This window comes from Leguminivora glycinivorella, chromosome 10 (assembly GCF_023078275.1).
Source record: "Leguminivora glycinivorella isolate SPB_JAAS2020 chromosome 10, LegGlyc_1.1, whole genome shotgun sequence".
NCBI lineage: Eukaryota > Metazoa > Arthropoda > Insecta > Lepidoptera > Tortricidae > Leguminivora > Leguminivora glycinivorella.
The window spans coordinates 14,923,175-14,942,513 of record NC_062980.1 but is presented as its reverse complement, the minus strand read 5'-3'; the positions used below and the strand labels follow the sequence as shown (position 1 = coordinate 14,942,513).

The 19,339-nt window shown below is 38.0% G+C and overlaps 1 protein-coding gene across 3 annotated transcripts in view; it reads left to right on the top strand.

Annotated features, from left to right (window-relative positions):
* LOC125230550 (NFX1-type zinc finger-containing protein 1-like) overlaps positions 1–19,339 on the top strand; it is a 46,200-nt gene that overhangs the window by 6,147 nt on the left and 20,714 nt on the right. For 2 of the 3 annotated variants that reach the window (XM_048135732.1, XM_048135733.1), the window contains 8 exons: positions 1,639–2,319; positions 5,946–6,168; positions 7,153–7,198; positions 12,855–13,080; positions 13,775–13,945; positions 16,162–17,124; positions 17,199–17,351; positions 18,406–18,553. In XM_048135732.1, coding sequence (XP_047991689.1) covers positions 2,041–2,319; positions 5,946–6,168; positions 7,153–7,198; positions 12,855–13,080; positions 13,775–13,945; positions 16,162–17,124; positions 17,199–17,351; positions 18,406–18,553 — 2,209 coding nt within the window. In that variant the 5' untranslated portion in view covers positions 1,639–2,040. Of the gene's footprint in view, positions 1–1,638; positions 2,320–5,945; positions 6,169–6,243; positions 6,579–7,152; positions 7,199–12,854; positions 13,081–13,774; positions 13,946–16,161; positions 17,125–17,198; positions 17,352–18,405; positions 18,554–19,339 lie in introns of those variants that run through there. The other variant, XM_048135734.1, reaches the window with a different exon arrangement.

The following is a 19,339-nucleotide window of genomic DNA, read 5'->3' as shown; positions in this document are numbered from 1 at the left end:
TGATAAACGCATTTTTTGCGTTTTAGTTTCCTCGCTATAGTGAGGGGAAAAGTTTTGTGTTACACTCGGGTGCAAATGTATTTTACTTCTCGTGTGTTAAAAAACTCGCAAGTTCAGGATTCTATTCTAGCCAAATTTTCTGCCTTAGAATTGATAAAAGTGGGTTTATCTAGTGATGAAGATGTTTTACCACCTGTGGAACTACTGAGAGCAGTGATTAAACGCGTTTTTTGCGTTGTGCTTTCCTCGCTATAGTGAGGGAAAAAGTTTTGTGTTACACACGGGTGCAAATGTATTTTACTTCTAGTGTGTTAAAAAACTCGCAAGTTCAGGATTCTATTCTCGAACCACTCGCTTCGCTCGTGGTTCAACTATAGAATCCTTTCACTTGCTCGTTTATCAATTCCACACTCGGCGTTAAAATACAACTTTGCCCCCTTGTATAACAAATAACTATTGTTTCACAAGGGGGCAAAGTAGTTGTTTAACCGCACGTGCCAATATTGATACCTGAGCAAGCGAAAGATTCCAATATTGAACCGCGAGCGTAGCGAGTGGTTCAAAAAGTAGAATCTTGAGCGTTGCGAGGGTATCAAGTTACGAAGGTTAAACAAACTTTGCCACCGAGTGAAACCCAAATTTTTTTACCACACCAACACGAACAAAATGCTGACTATATGAAACATGAAACTAAATCAAATCCATCAATTGATTCAACATTTATGATTCAAAATCATCATTTATAGGTAAAATCTAGCAGCCAGATTAAGACATCGAGTTAAAATTTGTATGAAATTACTTTGCCCCCTTGTGGATAAAATGCAATTTTGCTATCTGTTTTCGAATAGAAAAAATAGTTATTTGTTATACAAGGGGGCAAAGTTGTATTTTAACGCCGAGTGTGGAATTGAAAAACGAGCAAGCGAAAGGATTCTACAGTTGAACCACGAGCGAAGCGAGTGGTTCGAGAATAGAATCCTGAACTTGCGAGTTTTTTAACACACTAGAAGTAAAATACATTTGCACCCGTGTGTAACACAAAACTTTTTCCCTCACTATAGCGAGGAAAGCACAACGCAAAAAACGCGTTTAATCACTGCTCTCAGTAGTTCCACAGGTGGTAAAACATCTTCATCACTAGATAAACCCACTTTTATCAATTCTAAGGCAGAAAATTTGGCTATATTCAAGGTAAAATTACTTTATCCACTAGTGGATAAAATGCGTTTTTACCCGCTGGTATTAAAGGACAAAACACGTGTTTCCGAGCTAGTGAGGGGAAAAAGGCTTTACCAGTTGGTGTGGTGAAAAAGTCTTTACGAATAGCACCATTCAACAGTAGGTTGAATATGTTCTAAAACGGCAGGGTATGTACTATTAATACACATGTTTGGAGACTAAACTTACAAAATAACACTCCTTTGTGTTCGGCGCTAGTTTGTTGTAGGTACGTTTGTACCTATCTACTCTAATCTTCTCACATTTCCTTAATACCGTAAATATCCTGTATTTCATAAATATCGACTCATTGTGCGTGTACCTATATGCTGTTGTGCAGTTATACTGCTTTAATGTTTGTTTGCTAATCTATTTATAAACATGTTATTCGCAATACATTCATTTTCTGGTTGATTTCAGCTGGCCCTGGAATTCTCGGGGAAAGGCCTCCTCTTATTACGGGTACACCTGACCAACAAAATATGCTTCAACAAATCGTGAATGACAACACGGGAGGATCTCAAAGTCAACCAAAGAAGAAAAATAACAACGGCCGTGGCAGAAGAGATGGCCCGATGGGCTTTAAAATGCTAGAGGAGATATCGAAATCGGAAAGTGTCGACATAATCGAAAAAATAAATCGGCAGAAAGCATACTTCACCCTTCTATTAGACACACCCGTCGACAGGAAGAAAAGCGACGTATTCTTTTTGGTCCTCGAACTCGTTACAAACGTTTGGAAAACATCTTTCGAAGAATCTAAGAAGCTGCTCCTACTGGATCTGCAACACCAAGTTTATCGACCATTTGCAACTATACTTGATGCAGTTGCCATACACAGTAAGCAGGGAGGACAAATATTTCAACAAGTACTATTGGACTAGGGAGAAAGAATTTTGGAATAATTTCATGAATTTTTGCGAGTGTCTTATAAACGTTTCGCCGGCGACGGCGGTGCATAAATGCAGGGCGCTCATCGAAGCTACCAGCAAGAGCTGTTTGGAAGGCTTGAAGGAGCAGCAAGGGTTCGAGTTGCCTGAAGAATACACGGCAAGAATGACGAAAATTCGGGAAAGTTTAAAAGTCTGCGAGCCGGTAAAGGTAAGGGTTTTCTAATAAATTTTGTAATCTCAAAGAACCCGAATTCGAACAATCTATGTAACTACATACACACCTAAAAATTCAGTCAAGATGTATAATTTTTTGTTGTACCTACTATACTTAAGCTGCTGATATATGAAGTACTATACTACCATTTCACGCCACTTGAGATGGGCGACGTGCGACCCTTAGCATGTTGTTATCGCTCTCAGTCGGCCAAGCCGAAATTACAATAGTTGACGCTAGACGACAGTAGGTACTATTACATCACGTCAATACGGAAGAGCGACAGGGATAACGATAATGACATAATCGTAAGCGTTTGTGTATTTGGCTAGGTACGTACCCGTACCTACAGCCAACTACACAAAGTTGTTTGTGTAAAGTTAGTGAGAATGCCGGAGTACCTACAGTTAGTTATTATAGTAGTCCTTTGTTACAAAAACAGAATTAAGGGTCAGTAACCTAATATGAATGATAGGAATATAATAATATCTGTAATAAAATAAATAACAATGTTACAACTTACAATAACTTAAAATATAAGTTTGTAGACCTTATAGCCATTTCGATATTGGTCTATTACCTAATTACATATTAAAACCTAGGTATATAAATAGGTACCTAGACGTAGCGACTGCTCATCACCTGGCGACATTCTGGACGTGAGACAAACAAACAAACACACACACTTTCCCATTTATAATATTAGTATGGATTAATATTATTATCTACGCGTGATCCGATACATTGTTTAGGTAGGTATGTTTCGTTGTATACACCGTGTCCAATAAGTCCGAATACTCACATTTTACCTCAGTTCTAAAGATATAGGGATCACAGGCCATCAAATTCTTATTTAAACTAAAGAGTATATTCCTCTTAATAAAATACAAGCACAAAGTACATGGAATTTCCGAAGTGTCTAAGAAAAACAAAGAGGTAAAGTGCCAACAAAATACTTGCTCGGCACGCAGGTGACGAGTTATTTTTTATAAGGAGAATCTGTATATAAAAAAAAAAAAAATCTGTATGTGATAAAACAGACGCCACGTGTCCAAAATAAACTATTATGGGTACCGAGGATAGATAACGTTCCGGGCAACTAGAAAAATGTGCCTAGGTTCCAGAGCTCACCATCGGCCCAGGTGTGGGATGCAGTATGTAAGCTAGGTAAACTACCTTCAGTACTTACAGATAAAAGCGTTAAAATCAACGTTTTTTTCTTTAAAACCAAGGTTTTGGAGAAAAAAATGCCTTAAAGTTAAAAAGGATGCTTGGGAATGAGTATCATGTGTCCCAACAGGACGCACCTCCAGCACATTCGGCAAATGGTATTCTAGCGTAGTTTCAGACTAATTTGGCAGTTTTTTATCCGAAACATGAGTGGCCACCCAGGCCTCCAGGTTTAGGCGTATTAGACTATTTTGTATGGTCATACATGCTTTGAAGACTAAATTTTTATAAAATCATAAACCTAGATCATTTCAAAAAGGTTATCGAGAGTATTTGGGATGAAATGTGAAGAAAACGGTGCGTGCCGCGTGTGATCCGTTTGAGAAGCGTTTGAGGCTGGTAAACAAGTTAATGCTGGAGTTATTCCAAAACATTTGTTGTGAATGTAGTAAATAAGAGTGCCATTCATAAAATATAATAATAATGTAGTAACTATTTGTTCATTTTGTTTTATTGGCTATTTGTGCTGTATTCAAACTTATTGGACACGGTGTATGTGTATATCTATAACATAACCACAAAATTAAAATTTTGAAAAAACCCCTGACTGCGACATAGTAGACCGATTTTCATGAAACATGGCTAAGAACACTTCCGACTAACTCAGCTTTCAGAAATAAAAAACTAAATCTAAATCGGTTTATCCGTTCGGGAGCTACGATGCCACAGACACTCACACAGACAGACAGACAGACAGACACGTCAAACTTATAACACCTCTTCGTTTTTGCGTCGGGGGTTAAAAATCATGCCAACCGGAACCGAAACAGTAAATTAAGTAGGTGTACTATATTTATATGTAGCAATATGTAGCTGTATAAGGTCGTTTTCACATTATCCGATCCGATATCGGATGTAGGAAGGATGTAAAATGTAAGATTTATGCGCTTCCAGCACGGGTAGCATGGTCGCGCGATAGACGATAAAATATCAGGCCGTCCCTATCGCACTATCAGTAAGTGCGATAGGGACGGCCAGATGTTTTATCATTTATCGCGCGACCATAATTGCCTGCCAGGTCTTCATTTATGTATTTAATAGATCATTATTACTAAAAAACGATATAAAACGCAAAAATTGCGGATTTAATGCCGATGGCACTCTCCTACAACAGTTTTTGTCCGAGGCACCATGGAACTGCCGATATCGGCAGGACGGTTCCGACATTTTTTGGCATGCCGGACCCCCCGCCAGTTGTCGGCCGATAATATTTGTTTGTGTGCGTATATAATGTATGTATATTGTATACGTTTGTAGTAGTGTGCGTGACAAAAATGGCGTCTAATTAAACAGCTGCTAATGATCGAAATTCAAATTAGTTTACAATTTCCATTGAAAAAACCGGCCAAGTGCGAGTCGGGCTCGCGCACAAAGGGTTCCGTAGCAGCAAATATAATAAACTTATTATGTCAATTTATACACCTGCCAAAATTACAGTTAAATCAACCTATCTCAAAAACTATAAGAGATACTTTGATCAAACCAAAAATCGTTGAAAGAGTTAATTAGCATGCATCACCTCTATTTTTTTTAGAATTTTATACCCCGTAGTTATAAAAATAGAGGGGGGGGGACATACTTTTTACGACTTTGAGAGCTGATATCTCAAAAACCGTTCACTTTAAGAAAAATGTTTTTTAGAAAACTTTATATCATTTTAAAAGACCTTTCCATTGATACCCCACACGGGTATGTACATCGAAAAAAAAATTTTCATCCCTCAGTTACATGTATGGGGGGCCCCACCCCCAATTCTTTTTTTTACTATTTAGTGTCATAATTTTGTAGCGGTTCATACAACACATATTCCCATCAAATTTCATCACTGTAGTACTTATAGTTTCCGAGTAAATCGGCTGTGACAGACGGACAGACGGACAGACGGACAGACGGACAGACGGACATGACGAAACTATAAGGGTTCCGTTTTTGCCATTTTGGCTACGGAACCCTAAAAAAAAGGTTGTAATGCATCGGTCCGAATTGCGGATACTAGTTTTTTCATCTTTTTATAGATATGGTTGAATGTAACATTATTTATTTTGCCTGACACCCTGAGTATTTTTTATGCTCGTTATTTTAATTTTACAATATAATATTTAGGACATAGTGCTTATAATTATTAAAAACAAAATATTTTTTAAATATTTTTTGACACAAAATCATACTTCATTAATTTGGAACAATGCGTTTTATCGGACCGACATCTGACACTATCGGAAGCGTTTATCGGATGTAGGATGTCGGTCCGACATCCGATATCGGATCGGATAATGTGAAAACGGCCTAATACATACGGAAGTGAAACCCATTATATGGTTCACGCAGTTAGGAATTGAAGAATCAATGTACTTACCTACGAAAATCAAACATGCTTTTTAAAATTCCAGATTCAAAATCAAAATAGAGCAGAAGGAATTGACGAGGTCGGTGAGCCCCAGGAGAGCTTTCGTGAGCTGAGCGTGCTGCCTTCGGGTGCGGAGCTGCTGCAGCGGCGGCCGTTCCTGCGCGCCAACGTGGTGGAGGGCGCGTACGCGGACGTGGACCACTACCTGGACGTGCAGTTCCGCCTGCTGCGCGAGGACTGCTTCGGCCCGCTCAGGGAGGGGATACGTAAGTCTCTACATGAGGTCGGTGGGCCGCGAGCTGAGCTGTCGTGAGCTGAGCGTGCTGCCGTCGGGCGCGGAGCTGCTGCAGCGGCGGCCGTTCCTGCGCGCCAACGTGGTGGAGGGCGCGTACGCGGACGTGGACCACTACCTGGACGTGCAGTTCCGCCTGCTGCGCGAGGACTGCTTCGGCCCGCTCAGGGAGGGGATACGTAAGTCTCTACATGAGGTCGGTGGGCCGCGAGCTGAGCTGCCGTGAGCTGAGCGTGCTGCCGTCGGGCGCGGAGCTGCTGCAGCGGCGGCCGTTCCTGCGCGCCAACGTGGTGGAGGGCGCGTACGCGGACGTGGACCACTACCTGGACGTGCAGTTCCGCCTGCTGCGCGAGGACTGCTTCGGCCCGCTCAGGGAGGGGATACGTAAGTCTCTCCATGAGGTCGGTGGGCCGCGAGCTGAGCTGCCGTGAGCTGAGCGTGTAGCGGTGGCCGTTCCTATTTTTTCAGTTTTTACCACACCAACAAGTTAATAAATAAATAGAATAGAATATACTTTATTTAACATCAAATTGGACAAATACAAGATAGATGTACATAAAAACACAAACTAGATACTAAATGGGACCCCACTCAGCATGTTGCTACGGCAAGCCGAGGCGCTGATTTTCAGTGGGACCCTGATTTAATAAACTAAGCTAAAACAAGTGACAGCACAAACATCAGGGAACACTTATGAATGTACATAGTTTTACAATTCTCTGCTTTTACTGTTATATACAAATTATATAATTATAAGTTCTTATAAACTTCTTCAAATTTAAGCAAACAGCTAAACTAAAACTAAAACAAGTGACAGCACAAACATCAGGGAACAGTTATGAATGTACATAGTTTTACAACAATTCTCTGCTTTTACTGTTATATATAAATTATATAATTATAAGTTCTTATAAACTTCTTCGAATTTGAATAACAATACGTCCGTATTTTTCCACAGATCAATACATTGAAGACCCCAGAAGAAAGAAATATGATAACATACGGTAAGAAAATGTAACCAACTCAATCAATTCGATTAAAGGAATGACTTTCACGTTTCACGTTTCACGATAAAGGAATAGGAACCGTGATTACCTTTTTGATTTCTATTGAGGTCCCGATATTGCGACGCAGTTGCATGCATCATGATCACGGGAAACTGAAGACGGCGGGTGGAGTCTTATGAAACTAACCTTGAATCATTTAAAACTCTTAAGGAATAAGAATTTTACGTACTTGCGTACTAAGTAGAGATGGACCGACTACACACTTTGCCGAATACGAATATTCGCCCGAACGAAACGAATATTTATGTTCAGCTGTTACCGAATCAAACATTCGGCCGAATATTCGGTTCCGCCATATTTTAAATCCTGGCTTAGATTTAAAAACTTTTCAATAATTGGTAATGGGTACATGTATCTTAAGGCTCTTAATCCATACTAATATTATAAATGGGAAAGTGTGTGTGTCTGTTTGTTTGTCCGTCTTTCACGGCAAAACGGAGCGACGAATTAACGTGATTTTTTAAGTGAAAATAGTTGAAGGGATGGAGATAGTGACATAGGCTACTTTTTGTCTCTTTCTAACGCGAGCGAAGCCGTGGGCAAAAGCTAGTGTTCCTATAATTTAGTGCATAAGGAAATTTTAGTTTTTGTTTCTTAAGCTATATTATTTTTACTTTTTCACAAAATTATTGTATTTATATTTTAACGCATCTTTACCTCCCTTTGGTAGTTCCTTAGAATGCTGAAATACGAGTATGTAGGAAGTCATTATCCGACGAATTACGAAACAACTTAGGTACTCTATTTATTTACTTTGTTTATTCAGTAAATGTTCGGCAATGTAACCGAACTATTCGGCCGAATATGAACATTGAAGAACTTGCTGAATACCGAATATTTACCGAATATTCTGCCCATCTCTAGTACTAAGATATACTTAGATTTTATTTTATCGAAATATTCCTGAAGTTTCAATATTTCTAAAATTAATAAAATATTATAGTCTAAAACACAGAACTAAATCAAGATAGAAGGAAAATGCTCGGCGATTAACAGCGAAACCGAGCGTGTAACGTTTTGTGTCGAGCCTATGACGTCACGAGTGTACTGTAGTGATGGGAACGTTGTCGCCGCGTAACCCATTCGATCGATTGTGGAGGTTGCGTACGGGATGCCCGCCGAAGTTAAAAATATCGGATGTTCATCTTCGTTGTGAAATGAAGTAAGTATATACCTGTATTCGTGTGATGACAAACAATTCACTAGTAGGTATATAATTTGCCTAAGGCCAGGAACAAAGATTTTAGTAGGTAGGTATTAATACTAGTTAATATTTCGTAATATTTTTAAGAAAATCGACCATGTACTCACTTCATTATCCTCATGTTATTTGTTACAACTTTTAGTAATATATAAATATAATTAACCCTTAACACATTTTTAGAGTTATTTTTATTCATAATAAATATAGAGCGTATTATGTTTGTATTTGTTTTTCTGCCGACCACAAATTCAACGTTAATACCGTAACTGTAACCTATTTTAAAGTTAAATTTACTTTTCACTCGTACTTTATATGTATAGTTTCATAACAATATAAAAACATAATTATAATTTCCACTGCTTCGCAAAATCGATTTAAATCGAATAAGGAAATCGCAGCATACATGACGATATAGTTCCGTGGTGCACCCATCGATTTAAACTTTCCTAGATACACTATCACCTACAAATTCGACACTCAAAAGTGTCCGATCGCTAAGTTGCAAATGTGTGCGTCTAGTTGACAAACGAAAACTTCGCAATGTAGTAAAAACAACTTTCATTTTTTTACAAAAACAACGTTATTTCTTAGTACTTAAAGTTCAATTTCAAATGCAAGCAATTGGCGGTTATGACATTAATGAATGTGATCATCGCGAAAGCCATAAAATTTTATTACCGCAGATCGCAGGTGTGCATATTTTTAAACAAATCTACGTCTTATTGCAACCAACATAAGTTTAATTTCGTTCGCGCTACAACAATCTAAACGCCATTTTTACATTGGGAACGAGGATGGACAGAGGCATCATGGGAGTCGCGCTATGAGATGAAAGGCGAGAATGAGGAAATTTGCGGTATTTTTGCGAAAAACTGTTTTAAAAAAATCCTATTAGATAGAAAATTTCTTAAGGAACAAATTGTTTGGTATAACATTTTTCGAGATTTTGCGTATTTTAAGCGAAAAAAATGAGTTTTTACTGTATGATATTTTTATTGATATCATCTCAAACAAAAAAATATATAAGGTACGGCGGGACAATTTGGACTGGGGGAAAATTGCAACTGATCAATATCTCCACGTTTTGCAATGTTTGCATTATTAAATAGAGTCAACTGAGGTATATACAACAGGGTGTCCCACGGCGATGCCACATGGAGGGAAAATACCTTAAATATCGTAGATCGTAAATATTTTTTTTGACGCCAATAGATCCCATTCCTATCCAGTATCAAAAGCTTGTATGGGACCAAAAAAAATGTCTGGCTAGAAAAGTCACAAATCACGAAAAACTTTTCCCATACAATTTGTATGAATTTTTTTTTTCCACATGGTATTTTTATGATGCCAATCGATTCCACTCCTATTCAGTATTAATAATTGCTTAGGGGTCAACTCAAGACAATGCACCAAAAAAAAAAAGTTTGTTAAAATGCCCTTTTTCTCGCACCCTGTATATTTTTTCCAAAATCTGTAAATGCCATTTTTCATCAATTTGAAATTGATGGATGGTCCCCTTAGACTAGTTTCATGTAGGACTACGGGATCTCATACCGGCTTTACTGACCCGCTTTGAAAATACATCCTGTATAAGGCCTCATAGTAAAAATTAAAAAAATTTGAATGCACTTGTTAGACGCGCACCTGGCTCACTACACAACGTCATGACTACGTCATCGAGATACGTCACAGCGTCGCATCATCAACACTGCATCACGCCTGCGTATGCGCCGCACGTCACCATGATGTCACTCCGCGCCCGCGCATCGCATCTTCGATATTGGGCAATTGGTCCAACTGTGTTAATAAAACGGAAGTGCAAGCTCACTCTGAGCCTTTTTGACACCTAACATCGGGTCTTAGGACAACTCGTTAGATTAAGTTATAAATGTAATCTTTAATATTTTAATTAAATCTCTTATATCCGACGCAATCTTGTAATTTATCTCCTCCACTGCTGCCTCCCTATATAATTGGCGCAGTAATTTACTAAGTTTTGAAAATAAAATAAAGTCGCCTTTCAGCAAAATATGCTATCTACGATATTTAAGGTATTTTCCCTCCATGTGGCATCGCCGTGGGACAGCCTGTATATATATATATATATATATATATATGTCTATATATATAACATACGTGTGTGTGTGTGTGTGTGTGTGTGTGTGTGCGTGTAGCGATTATGTGAAGGTAAACAGTTGAGGGATTGTATGTGGTGTGTGTGAGGGATGGTGCACTTGGAGAATATGAATTAATTAAGTAGCTATTAAAACAAAGAAGAATTGAATGATGACATTAATTTATTATTCTACGTAATTTCTTTCAAAGCTTTGTGTGGGTAAATCTTCTCTCCGCTCCTCAGCTATAATCTTGCGCCATTTTTCCCTTTCAACGTCTTGTTTTGGGAATCTGGAATAAAAACCTTTTTAGGGTTCCGTAGTCAACTAGGAACCCTTATAGTTTCGCCATGTCTGTCTGTCCGTCCGTCCGTCCGTCCGTCCGCGGATAATCTCAGTAACCGTTAGTACTAGAAAGCTGAAATTTGGTACCAATATGTATATTAATCACGCCAACAAAGTGCAAAAATAAAAAATGGAAAAAAATGTTTTATTAGGGTACCCCCCCTACATGTAAAGTGGGGGCTGATATTTTTTTCATTCCAACCCCAACGTGTGATATATTGTTGGATAGGTATTTAAAAATGAATAAGGGTTTACTAAGATCGTTTTTTGATAATATTAATATTTTTGGAAATAATCGCTCCTAAAGGAAAAAAAGTGCGTCCCCCCTCTAACTTTTGAACCATATGTTTAAAAAATATGAAAAAAATCACAAAAGTAGAACTTTATAAGGACTTTCTAGGAAAATTGTTTTGAACTTGATAGGTTCAGTAGTTTTTGAGAAAAATACGGAAAACTACGGAACCCTACACTGAGCGTGGCCCGACACGCTCTTGGCCGGTTTTTTATTACTTAAAAACGAATTTGCTATTCCCGGGTTGTTTCTTTTTATAATTAAAGTAATTTATAAGATATGTATTAATGTTATTGAATTGAAATCATTTATTTCAGACTTATTGGTCCATAATAATAAATAAATACATACATTATTAATATGAAATAGGCTTCTTTTACAAAAAATATAAATTAGCGACTCCATCATTCCATTTTTAACTATGTTCCACTTCAACCATCTTTTGTCGCCGTCCGCTCATTACTAGTACAGCGCGAGAGAAAGAGACAAACTGCGTAAGACCAAATCAAGGAATTTACTTCAATTATTCTAGAAAATAAATGTTTTTAGTAAGTTAGGAAGCCATTTTGGCCACAAATGCATAACATTATAAAATTATTAACAATTACTTACCTGAAATACGATACGTCATCCTTTTTTAACGTATATAAGGTGTTATTTTTGCACTTTTTTACGGAGCACTTAGGCATGTTGCCGACACGGCGGATGAAGCGCTACTGACCGCCCAATTGTGCTTAGAACATTTTCAAGCACAATTTGCTGCGGACACATTCTAAGCCGTGATGGTGCATCTAGGTAGTTTAGATCGATGGGTGCACCACTATTGTTAAGTTCGACGTGAGTTCGACGGACAAAATAACAAATCTACCTTCACTTTGTCTCGACAGTTTGAATAGCCTATTTTTATATCGCTTGTTTTAAACGCACGCCAAGTCGGACTCGTCAAATTAAAGCCGCAATGGAAAACTAGTTTGACGGCCGTACGTCAGCTAATGTTTTGATGATAAAAATAGGAAAATCGTGTTTTTTATTTAATAAAAAATATTTTAGGACAAATGGTACTTACCGATGAAAGGAAACACTTTGTTTTTTATTATTTTTTTATTTTTTTTTATTTATTGAATTACTATACAGTCGACAAATATTACAATTTATCACAGGCCCTGCAAAACTGTTTAACAGTTTGACTGCAGGATAAGAGTATCTTATTAAGAATAGTTACAGGAAGTAATATCTAAAAACATTTAAAATTAGGACTGAACAAGTTACTATGGCAGGCTATTTAATAAATACTTTTTTAATTTTCTCTTAAATTTATGCTTGTTTGGTTCGAGACGGATGTCCACAGGTAGACTATTGAGAGTGTATGGTAAACGCTTTTTTAGTGTTCTGTCACCGTAATAGTTCTGTTTAACACCATTGCTTTTATTGGTGGTGTTTGAACAGTTAATTATCGAATACCGACCCATTTTGTATTTTTCACTGTATGTCACTCGCGGGCAGCGGTCGGGAGCAGACTGACTTGCGCGGCGAACAATGTTGCTCGCTATTTAACTTTTCCGCACGCGAAGTAGATACACTTTTTCCTTCTATCTTGATTTAGTTCTGTGGTCTAAAACGACTGTTGTAACTTTTCAGCGTCTACCGAAACGTGAAATTTTCCGAACCATATGCTTCCCAGCAAAAAATTGGTTCCATCGTGCTGTTCGACGAAAGCACAATCAAGTCCTTCAAAAGAGTCAAATGGGCTCACAGCAAACGGCTACTGTTCGGTTCCCTCGTGGTCTTCACCAAGGACAACTGCAAGAGCTTTCTGGTTGGAACCATTCTGGAACGTGATGAAAAATTCTTGAACAAGGGACAGGTATGAAAGACAAATTCCAATTATTTGTAAAAATTGTAATGTAGGTGGCTAAATGACCTAGCTGCAAAGTTTTACAAGTTTTTGGTGCCACTATTAGTTAAATATGAGAGTGCAACTTCTATCTACCTTTTAAATGCAATTAAATCTACAAAGAAAAGTGCCTCCCTGCGTCGCAGTATGTATGCAGAGTTGCTATAAAGCATTTATAAAGCTAATAATAATTGCTGACTATACACAAGATATTGTAAGACACAATTTATAGGGTGTGGTATGTGACACGAGCAAAAAATTAAACTGTACCCTGTACTCTTTACACCCGGTGTTGTACACACGATTCGTAGTGTCATTATACATTTACCTAACCACAAAATTAAAATTTTGTAAAAACCCCGATTTTCATAAAACATGGCTAAGAACACTCTCGACTCTCGACTAACTCAGTTTTCAAACAAAAAAAAACTGAATCTAAATCGGTTCATCCGTTTGGGAGCTACGATGCCACAGACACACAGAGAGAAACTAACAGACAGACAGACACGTCAAACTTATAACACTCCGTCGTTTTTGCGTCGGGGGTTAAAAACATTTGTTCCTGAATATTCAAATAGGTAAATAGGTTGTCAGAAGAATGTTAATAATAGATGTCAGCGTCCTCCCTAAAACAACGTTTCACAATATTGTTCCTCTCTTTCAGTTACCAGTGAACATTGTAAACGAGGACAACTCTAACATATACAACGACGACCGATACATTATGATAGAATGCGAAGTATACTTCGAGCCGTACTACCACGTGCTGAAGGCACTTCAGGACCCCGGCTTTCCGGAGCACTTGGCTATGAACAAATACATTGTTGATGTTGAAGTAAGTATACCTACAACGTGTACTGAATAGCCCGAAAGATTTTAACAGTTTCGAATTATTCAGGTCAAACCCACGGTGTACCTATTTATACTGTACATAAAGGGTTACCCTCATCTGGCAGAATAACAATCGCACCCATGAACTAGTTCGCTCTTTTAGGTCTTTTGCTCATTTAGTTCAGCCAGACCAGCGATCACTGCGGTCGGAAAGATCAGAACGAATGGGACCGAATAGTGTCAAAATTATACGAATAGTCCACAGATAGTAACATTCGGGGCCGAAAGGTTGTAAGTAACCGAAGTTTAATATGAAAACTTGAGTTTTTTGTTGCTCTGCTAAGTAGCACACATTCGTTCTCGATCCAAACCGCTCGCGCTCGCCGATCCTATACTGAACTAAATGAGCAAAGACCGATTCTCAGACCACGGAAAGATTCAGTTCATTTCGGTCATTGATGGGGATTTTATTCCTAACAGTTCATATAGTTCGTGAACGACACAAGCCTATCCGACTCGCTTTCAAAAAGCAAATTGGAAGGAGAAGTGCAACTATGCCGCCTAAATATTATGCACAAATATTATGTGCGAAAGTACTATTCGACTAGAAGACCATTATGCTCATTAACATTATGCCAACATACCATTCGCTATTATAAAAATCTGCGAAATGATTTATTTCAAAGTATATTCTGCGTAATGTGTTTGCCAAGAACTATTATCCGGATTACGAATCAAATATATGCAAGAAAAGTTCCTGCAAGACATTATAGTACAGGGAAATTAGGTAAAATTACGGCATAATTAATGGAAGATTTTTTTTGATTGGAGTTTGTACGTTATAGACAGAAGTTATTTTTCATCAACCCTCCCCACTCCTCCCCCTCTGCGTCACCCCTCTACTCTCCCTTAAAGTGCCGAAAATGCGGTTTTTTTCGATTTCTGACAAAACTGTTGAAGATACAGAAAAAGCGCGTAGGAACGAAGTAATCCTCAATAAATTTACTACAAATCATTAATTGACACTTTGGTTCTAGCACTTATAGTTTTCGCGTGATCCATCACGAAAGTTGGTCCTGTGCTGCAATTTTCTTTAACGAATGTTAAGTTTTCGCCCAAAATGCTTACGAAATCGTCGAAATTTGTTTGATATGATGGCTAAAATGTTGTAAACTCATGACTAAAATAAAATTAAGGGGAAAAAATCACTACCATGGGTGGAATTTCTAATATGTCTTGGAACTCCAGTAACTATTTAAGACGTAATATTTTCACGATAGAAGTCGCTATAGGAGTACCATTGATCCGTATATTATACCGCTGACTGGGGATGAGCTTTTGGTAGCTGTTGGTAGAGCCCTGGAGTATCAATCCAGAAACCGTGAGTTCAAGTCCCACCCTTCGTAGTGATTTTTCCCCTGAAATTCATTTTCAGTTTATAATATTTTAGTAATATCAAACAAATTTCGACGATTTCGTAAGCATTTTGGGAGAAAACTTAACATTCACTAAAGAAAATTGCAGAAAGGAGCAACTTCCGTGACAGATCGCGCGAAAACTATAAGTGCCAGCACTAAAGTGTCAAAAACAGGTTTGTAGTAAATTTATTAAGGATTACTTTGTTCCTAGACGTTTTTTCTGTATCTTCAACCGTTTTGTCAGAAATCGAGATAAACCGCATTTTCGGCTATTTAAGAGGGAGAAGAGGCGTGACGCAGAGGGGGGAGGGATGGGGAGGGTTGATGAAAAATAACTTCGGCCTATAATGTACATATTATCCCAATCAAAAAAAATCTTCCATTAACTATGCCAAGATTTTCATACATAACTTTCCAGGAGCAACGTACTATTAGTGAATATAAATAATACTATGGTAACTTAGGTTATGCGGCGGTATTGGCGAGGGTATGTATGTCGCGTATGATAATAGGTAGGTACTGCAATCATTATAAGTATACTAAACTTATTAACGTTTACCTTCGTATTATTATCGGATAACGCCTTCTGTCGATAACAGAAAATACAAGCCGCCGATCAAAAACAGCTAATTAAATTATAAAACCAAGTTATCTAGGAGGACATTATATCCTTGTAAGTTATCAACAGATGTATGGTCAGCTGGTATGATCATTATGATCAACCTTTAGAGCGTTTTCACACTCTTAAACCTAATTTGCCTATTATATCAAAAACGTATGTTTAATTAATTGTAACTTTCAGAAAGTCCCTGAGAAACCAGGTTATCTGACTCCTGGCACAGTTTATGAAATGCAAAATAAAGATTTCGAAGACGTGAAATTCGAAGTTTTGGACGATCACAGCTGGCCCTCGCAAACTGAGCTGAGTTTGAATAATACACAATATGAAGCACTTAAACTGGCGCTGACCCACGAGTTCGCCGTGATCCAGGGCCCGCCGGGCACCGGCAAAACCTACCTCGGCGTTAAAGTCGCGGAAATCCTACTTAAATACGCACCATTCCCTAAAATCAAGTGTTGCATGCTTGTCATCTGCTACACAAATCACGCCTTAGATCAATTTCTAGAAGCTCTTTTACCTATCACCAGGTCTTTGGCTCGCATCGGCGGCAGATCACGAAACGAAGCATTGAATGAATTTAATATTAATAATTTGAGACGTAAAGACCACAGCAGCTATTACCATGAAACAAGGATCGAACTTAAAACGCAAATCAGTGCATTAGATCATGCACAAGCTCGTGTCGACGCCTTGAACTCTGGAGTGTTGAGCTACAAAAGTATTGTGGCCTACAACCCAGAGTGTAGGCTTCTTGAAAACTTCTACAGAGGAGGGAACATTAAAGATATTTTAAAACATTGGCTCTTTGAACATGTGGATGATGTCCAAATTGATCCAACACTGTTAGAACAAGTTGAAAATGAATCTGATGAACCAGCAAATAACGCAGATATCGACGAAGACATATTTGCTAGACAAAGACCTGTATTCGATATCGATGATTTAGATGATGACGGCGATCCGGTTATAAATCCAGGCTATGACTTTGTTACTACATCTTTCTCGTTGTCCGATAAAGAGGATCACATAAAATCTCTACTGCGAAAGTTTCAAGATCTACAAAATAAGGGTACATCCCGCTATGAATTAAGAGAGTTAGAAAACGAGATATGTCGTGTGTACGCCGAAGTTAAACTTTTTAAGGTAAGTGCTTTCAAATCATCTTTAAAGGTTTTAGTTTACTTAAAGTGGAATGCCGAATTATTAATATTTTCCAGGAAATGATGGAACACCGGTCGCGTGCTCCAAGGATACGCCTAACAAATACACTAGATGTAACTATTGTGCCCCGTGTAGAACGTTGGGCATTGTACTTTAAATGGGCCAACGTAGTCATGGAGGATGTGAAGAAAAAAATTAAAGAAATTGAGGTTAGTATTCGAAGCAGAAACAAACTTTTACATAAGTTCCTCTTAAATATAGTCTTCTTGTCTCCTTTTTTCCGGCAGCAGTTTTGTTATCGCCACTCGTCACCGTCGTCCTGTTATTTAATAAATTAAACTTTATTCTTTTGCATGCAATTGTGTTTTGATCGGTTAAGCATTTAAAAGTAGGGTTGTAATAAAACGGTTTTTTTTTCTGGCTTGAAAAAAAACCGTGAAAAAAAAAACAGTTTTTTTTCTGGAGTATGTTTTTTTTCTAAAGTACGAAATCTCAAAATTTGCAAAGTAGTTAATACTTTTATACGGTTTTTTAGACTTAATGTTAACTATTAAACGAATTTAATCAAATAACTTTAATTTCTGGTCTTATAAAAGTAACATTTACGAAATCTGTAGTTTGTAGTTATCACTATTTACTGTTGGCAACACCACCGCCTCTCCACGCTACACGCCGCATCGGGGATTCCCCAATAAACGTTTGTATACTGAATTAAAATGTATGTTATTGAAACACGTTACAACTCACGAAAAACCGTTATTGTCGTATTATTTTTTCATCTGAAAAAAAAAACATTATTTAAAAAAAAAACCAAGGTGCTCGGTTTTTTTTCATGTTTTTTTTCATAATTCTGAAAAAAAAAGCATTTGTTTTTTTATTTATTTAATACAACCCTATTTAAAAGTTAAAAAAAAATACTTCGTTGAAGGCCAAAACAGCCGGCTTAGCCGAAATGACAATCGTTGCCGCTACTTAGACAACGATCGAAACGCAGTCTGGCTTTGTCGCGTCAATATAGAAGAGCGATAGCTAATATACAATAACGATCTTATCGTAAGCGTTTGCGCATTTGGCTACGTTTATATCACACGATTGGTGCGTGAGTATGTCGCTGCGTGATAGGCTACCCGTCCTTATGTCATTAATACAATAAGAAGAAGACGTGTGATCCATCTCACGGCGACATACTCTCGCACAAATCATGTGCTAAGGGTGCAGATGACCCTTTGTCTCATAAGTCGCTTGTTTTGTCTGTTCCTTCAGGAGAGGTTGCGCTCTGTCGCAGTGGCCTACGAAGAAGCGAAGATGATGGTCGACCTCTCCGTATTGAAGAGGACTAGAGTCATCGGGATGACCACAAGCGGAGCGGCGAGACTGCGCAAGTTGTTAGCTGAAATAGCACCTCGAATAGGTAAAGTTAAAGAAATAGTTATTTGTTATAGGTACAAGTTGTATTTTAACACACGAGAAGTAAAATACATTTGCACCCGAGTGTAACACAAAACTTTTCCCCTCACTATAGCGAGGAAACTACAAAGCAAAAAATGCATTTATCACTGCTTCCAGTAGTTCCACAGGTGGTAAATCATCTTTATTACTAGACTCACCTACTTTTATCAATTTTAAAGCAGTTAATTTAACTTTATTCAAGGTCAAATTACTTTACCCACTAGTGGATAAAATGCGTTTTTACGCGCTGGTATTAAAGGACAAAACACGTGTTTCGAGCTGGTGAGGGGAAAAGAAAATTGCGTTGCCAAGCGTAGTTGGTAATGATTTTGATCGTCGCTCCTATGCAATGAAGGTAAGCGTATTAAGTTCATCGGAGTCAAAATCATTACGAAATTAGCTTGGAATGTCTTCATATTCATTTTATGGATTTCCATGACTTGAAAGTGCCACAAAGATATTACTAAACGTTACTTCTATCGAGTTCATAATATACAGGGTGAAATAGAAAGGACCGTTCAAACTTTGCATAGAGACTTTTGAGGTCATAATGAACAACTTTTGATATGGGACCAATGCTGAAAACGAGAAAGAAATATCCATAGGAATGAGCGGCATCATAGTCGAAATGAACTATTTAACATCCAAATTTTTTTTGCGATTTCAGCATTGGCACACCTCGGACACTGGCGATCAAATATATGAAAGAGGCGCGTTCCTAGCACACAGTCTAAGCTCGTGTAGGTGA